The sequence below is a fragment of the Ipomoea nil genome, unplaced genomic scaffold, assembly GCF_001879475.1.
Source record: "Ipomoea nil cultivar Tokyo-kokei standard unplaced genomic scaffold, Asagao_1.1 scaffold2280, whole genome shotgun sequence".
Lineage (NCBI taxonomy): Eukaryota > Viridiplantae > Streptophyta > Magnoliopsida > Solanales > Convolvulaceae > Ipomoea > Ipomoea nil.
The window spans coordinates 2,603,304-2,608,107 of record NW_017618708.1 but is presented as its reverse complement, the minus strand read 5'-3'; the positions used below and the strand labels follow the sequence as shown (position 1 = coordinate 2,608,107).

Here is a 4,804-nt window from a genome sequence, read left to right as displayed (position 1 = left end):
AATAATAATAATTTATTAATTTAATAATAATAAGAGTTAATCAACGATTTGGTTCCTCAATTATTAGCGAACTGTCAATGTTGTCCCTCAATTGCTTATTCATCGAATTGGTCCCTGAAAACAATTATTTTTTGTCGATTTAGTCCCTCCGGCTGTCGACGGAAGACGGCCTGAGTGACTAAATCGACTAAAAATAATTATTTTTTGTTGTAGTTACTAATTTATTTAATTTAATTTAATAAGAGTAATAAGGCATACATATTTTTCGTCCACAATAATGAAATCACTTTTTTTTTTTCTTTTAATTTTCATTCATTGTTGAGACAAATTGTTTTGAGAGTTTGTCCATGACAATTGATACAATTGCTATCAATAGAGGATGATAATGAATAATTCAAAATATATGGTTACAATAAATATTGTTATAATGATATAGTAAAAATTAACTTGAAACTTTCTTTAGAAGTTTTCATGCATTTATAAAATTTTGGTCGCACTGGTCAGACAATGATATAAGAACAATTGTGTCAGATAAAAAAATATTAGTATAATATTTGTAAAGTAATGTACAATTGTACGATAATAAAAATACATACAAAAAATATTAATTTATGAGTTAATAATATGCTAAATCCAACCTTAATTGGCTCAAAATTAAGGGGAAACCAAAACAAGCTACTTTAGTAGCTAACATTATTGGCTCTTATTAATTTTATAGATTACACAAACCTTAATAGTATAGGAGTCATTTGGGTGGAAAGTTAAAATTGAGGATTTTGTTTATATATATAGTATAGATTTTTAGAAAGCTGTAAACTCGAATATTATTAATGAATATGCGCAACAATGAAATCAGGGGGGTCACCATCCCATAACATAGTACTTTCCTGGTCAGTGACCCTAGATGCTAAAGTATGAGCAACGATATTTAAACGTCTAGGAATAAGCTGTAAATAACATGAAGTAAACTGAGCCATGATGGCCTGACACTCACAAACAATAATACTAACATACGATCTTGGATGCAAATCTACTTTGGATAGATAGGACTTCAACACCGAACAATCCATGGAAAGAGTTACCGAAGTGATCTGCCGGTCCTTTAACCAAGATAATGCCTCCTTACAAGCCAGTGCTTCTGCCGTTATAGCATTCTCACACAACGGTAGTCGTCCATTCAAAGCTGCCACAAAGCCACCTTGATCGTCGAGGAGGACCGCCCCGAATGCCGCAGCCCAAGTCGTTGGGGACCACGCTGCGTCTACGTAGCATTGCAAACCAGAGGGCGCTGGATGTTGTTGCTGCTGCCGAGACAGTGCTGTTGGGCGTGACTGCCTCCACGCCAAGAGGGCTGCTTCGGCTGCCAAACACATTTGCTTGGGCATCTTCATATAAGCCTCTCATACCGCAGAGTTTCGAGCATTCCATATATGGTACAGGACTGCAACAACTTGAACAAGAACATCCATGGTTAACACAATCATCGCATTCTGAAACCATTCAACAAAAGATCCACCATGCACAGAAGAAATAACAAGACTAGACTCATTCCAGACATGGCATGCATATTGACATTCAATCAGATAATGCATAACCTCAATATAGTCAAGACACATGGGGCAAGCAAGATCTACATCAACCCTCCTACTAACAAGTGCTGTTGTGGTTGGCAACACACCACTCAACGCTCTCCAAAGGAACGTTTTCCACCTGGGGGGCACATCCAACTTCCATAAAGCTGGCCATTTTTCAAAAGTCGTATTATTCTGTATCTCCCCAACAATCTGACGATATGCACTCTTAACAGAATACAATCCATTATGCTCCTTATACCAGTACCAAGAATCCTCAAAATCCGGACAGATTGGCACCCTACGGATTCGGTTCAAATCCTGCAGGTCAAAAATATCATGTAGAATATCCAGATCCCAAGTATGAGTATCCTGATCCATCAAACCTGACACCTTTGATTCATAAATACCAGGCGGTAAATTAGTGTGTGTCATATAATCCAAATCTAGAAGCCAAGGATCCCCTCCAATAATAGTATTCCTCCCATTCCGAATCCTCCTCCTCACTCCCCCGCATACAAGACTATGTGCAGCCATTATACTCCTCCAGCAGTAGCTAGGATTACTTCCTATGGCAGCATTTTTAAAATCAGTTTTAGGGAAATACCTAGCCTTGTATATTCTTGCAACCAATGACTCTGGCCTCGTAAGAAAACGCCAACCTTGCTTACCCAACATTGCAAGATTAAAAGCTCTCAGATCCTTAAAGCCCAGCCACCCAGCTATTTTTGGTTTACTGAGACGATCCCAAGCCATCCAACGTATTCCACCTGCACCACCCTTATTCCAATAATATCTGTTCATAGTTCTCTGTATTGCCATACAGAGGGAATCAGTTAATAAAAAAATACTCATTGAAAAAGTAGGCATAGACTGAGCTACCGTTTTCAATAGTATCTCTTTTCCTGCTTGGGACAGCAACTTCTTATTCCAGGAGCCTATCCGTTGTTGGATTTTTTCCTCTATATATGCAAATACTTGTCTCTTATTCCGTCCAACAAAAGAGGGTAATCCCAAATACTTCCCAAAGTTCTCTGCATGTGCCACCCCCAACAGCGCACTTACCTCCTCCCGTTCCTCCTCACCTGTATTCTTACTGAAACAAATATTGGATTTATGAAAATTAATAGACTGACCAGACAGTTTTTCATAATGCACCAAACACTGTTTAACTGCACTTGCTTCCTGCACATTTGCTTTAAAGAATAAGAGGCTATCATCCGTGAAAAACAAATGTGAAACAGGCGGGGCACCACGTGCTACTCTACAACCATGAATCACTCCCAAAGCCTGAGTCTGCTGCAACATTAAAGACAGGCCCTCTGCACAAATGATAAAGAGATAAGGGGATAGGGGGTCGCCCTGTCTGAGACCCCTTGTTAGTACCACTACTCCTCCAACAGTACCATTAATAAGGATATTATACGAAACAGTCGTAACACACATCATAATCAAATTCACCCACTGTTCCGCAAAACTCAGGGCTATCAACATCTGTCTCAGAAAAACCCATTCCATTTTATCATAGGCTTTCGCCATATCCAATTTTAACGCCCCCCAACCAACTTTACCACACTATTTTCTATTCAGGTAATGTCCCACCTCAGCAGCAATTACGATATTATCAGTTATCAATCTATCCGGAATGAAAGCACTTTGTGAATCTGATATAACAGAATCCATAAAAGGCTTCATCCTATTTGCAATCATCTTGGCCATAATTTTGTAAACCACATTACTTAAAGCAATTGGCCTCAGATCCTTGGATACTCAGGGACCTTTTTCTTCGGGATTAAGACAACATTTGATTCATTTAACCCTTCTTGGAACACACCCCCATTTAAACAGTTAAGCACAAAATCAGTCACTTCAGGCCCTACAACACCCCAGAAGTGCTGATAGAACCCGAGGTTCATCCCATCCGGCCCAGGAGCCTTATCCGGGAACATAGCAAACAAAGCTTCCTTCACCTCTCTGCCACAAAGGGCTTTAATAAAGATTCATTTTGCAACTCAGTCACACGAGGGAGTATCGTACCAAAGAAATCACTATGGGGTGGGGAATTTGATGATTTAAAGATTTCAGTAAAGTAATCAATAATAACAGTATTCATTGTACCCTTAGACACCCAACCACCATCCACCCCTTTAAGCTTAGACAGGGTATTTTTACATTTACGAGAAGAGGCATACCTATGATAGAACTTGGTATTGGCATCCGCCCCTCGTAACCAATGCTGCTTGGCCCTCTGACGCCAATATATATCCTCTTGTGTCTCCAGTCTAGCCAGTTCTGCTCGGACTGTATTATACTCCTCCAAAGCCATGTGTCCCCTACTCCCTTTTAGCTTCATTAACTTGCCATGTAACCGTTTTATCTGTTTCCCAAACATATGGAAACGGTCACCTCCCCAAGCCTGCAACCGCTCTTTGCATAAATGTAAAGTACCCATCAACCCCTCCCCTTGAGCATCATCCCACGCCCGCTCCACTACCCCTCGGCAACCCGAATCGAGCAGCCAAGCCATTTCAAAACGGAAAGTATGTCGGCCATTCACCCTACAGTCAGATGGGTTAGAGATACTGAGAAAAATGGCAGAATGATCCAACTTACGTGTAAGGATATTAACAGACTTAGCTTCCACTAACAACTCGCGCCACTCCATTGTCGCTACCACTCTGTCCAATCTCTCCTCAACCCAGTCCTCCGTACCTTCCCTCCTCTCTAAAGTGTATGGATATCCCTCCATAGGCAGCTGTATCAATCCATATGTGTAACACCCCATGTTACGACCCCTAAAACCAATTAATTATCAACCAATCACCCAAAAGAAAGAGTTAAAGTATAATAATTAATTAGGGAAAAAAGCCCACCATGGTCCGTGGGCCCTCACCCCTAAAACCCAACCCTAGCCCTAAAAGGAATAGAATTAGCAAGCCTATAATATTAGTTCCTAATTAGGACTCTAGATGTATAAATAGGGGACTTAAGAGGCACCTAGAACCCCCCATCACAATAATCCCTCACCACACAAGAAGTTCCAAGAATTCCCCTAGGAGAAATCAAGAAAGAAGAAAGCTTAAAGAAAGACCCTTCATAGCCAAGGAATTAATTAAGGCTAAGAGCTAACCCATGTCTCAACAAAACCTATTTTCATAGCTATGGTTCCCCCCCTTAGGATTTCCCCCATATTCTTGTGTGTTGATGATTCATTATATTGATCTTGGTAATTG

The 4,804-nt window shown here is 40.2% G+C and overlaps 1 protein-coding gene across 1 annotated transcript; it reads right to left on the bottom strand.

The window, feature by feature from the left end:
• Nucleotides 1–3,691: 3,691 nt before the first annotated feature.
• Nucleotides 3,692–4,356, bottom strand: LOC109150756. The gene is made up of 2 exons (XM_019298741.1): nt 3,764–4,356; nt 3,692–3,716 (listed from the first exon to the last, which is right to left on the bottom strand). Exons 1-2 carry the CDS (start codon nt 4,354–4,356, stop codon nt 3,692–3,694), a joined length of 618 nt encoding a protein of 205 aa, XP_019154286.1.
• Between the last annotated feature and the right edge of the window lie 448 nt (nt 4,357–4,804).

Coding starts and splice junctions, on each gene's coding strand:
- LOC109150756 (XM_019298741.1), bottom strand. CDS start 4,356: ATGGGGTGTTACACATATGGATTGATACAGCTGCCTATGGAGGGATAT. Junction 3,717..3,763: donor AATACCAAGTTCTATCATAG/GTATGCCTCTTC, acceptor CTAAGCTTAAAG/GGGTGGATGGTGGTTGGGTG.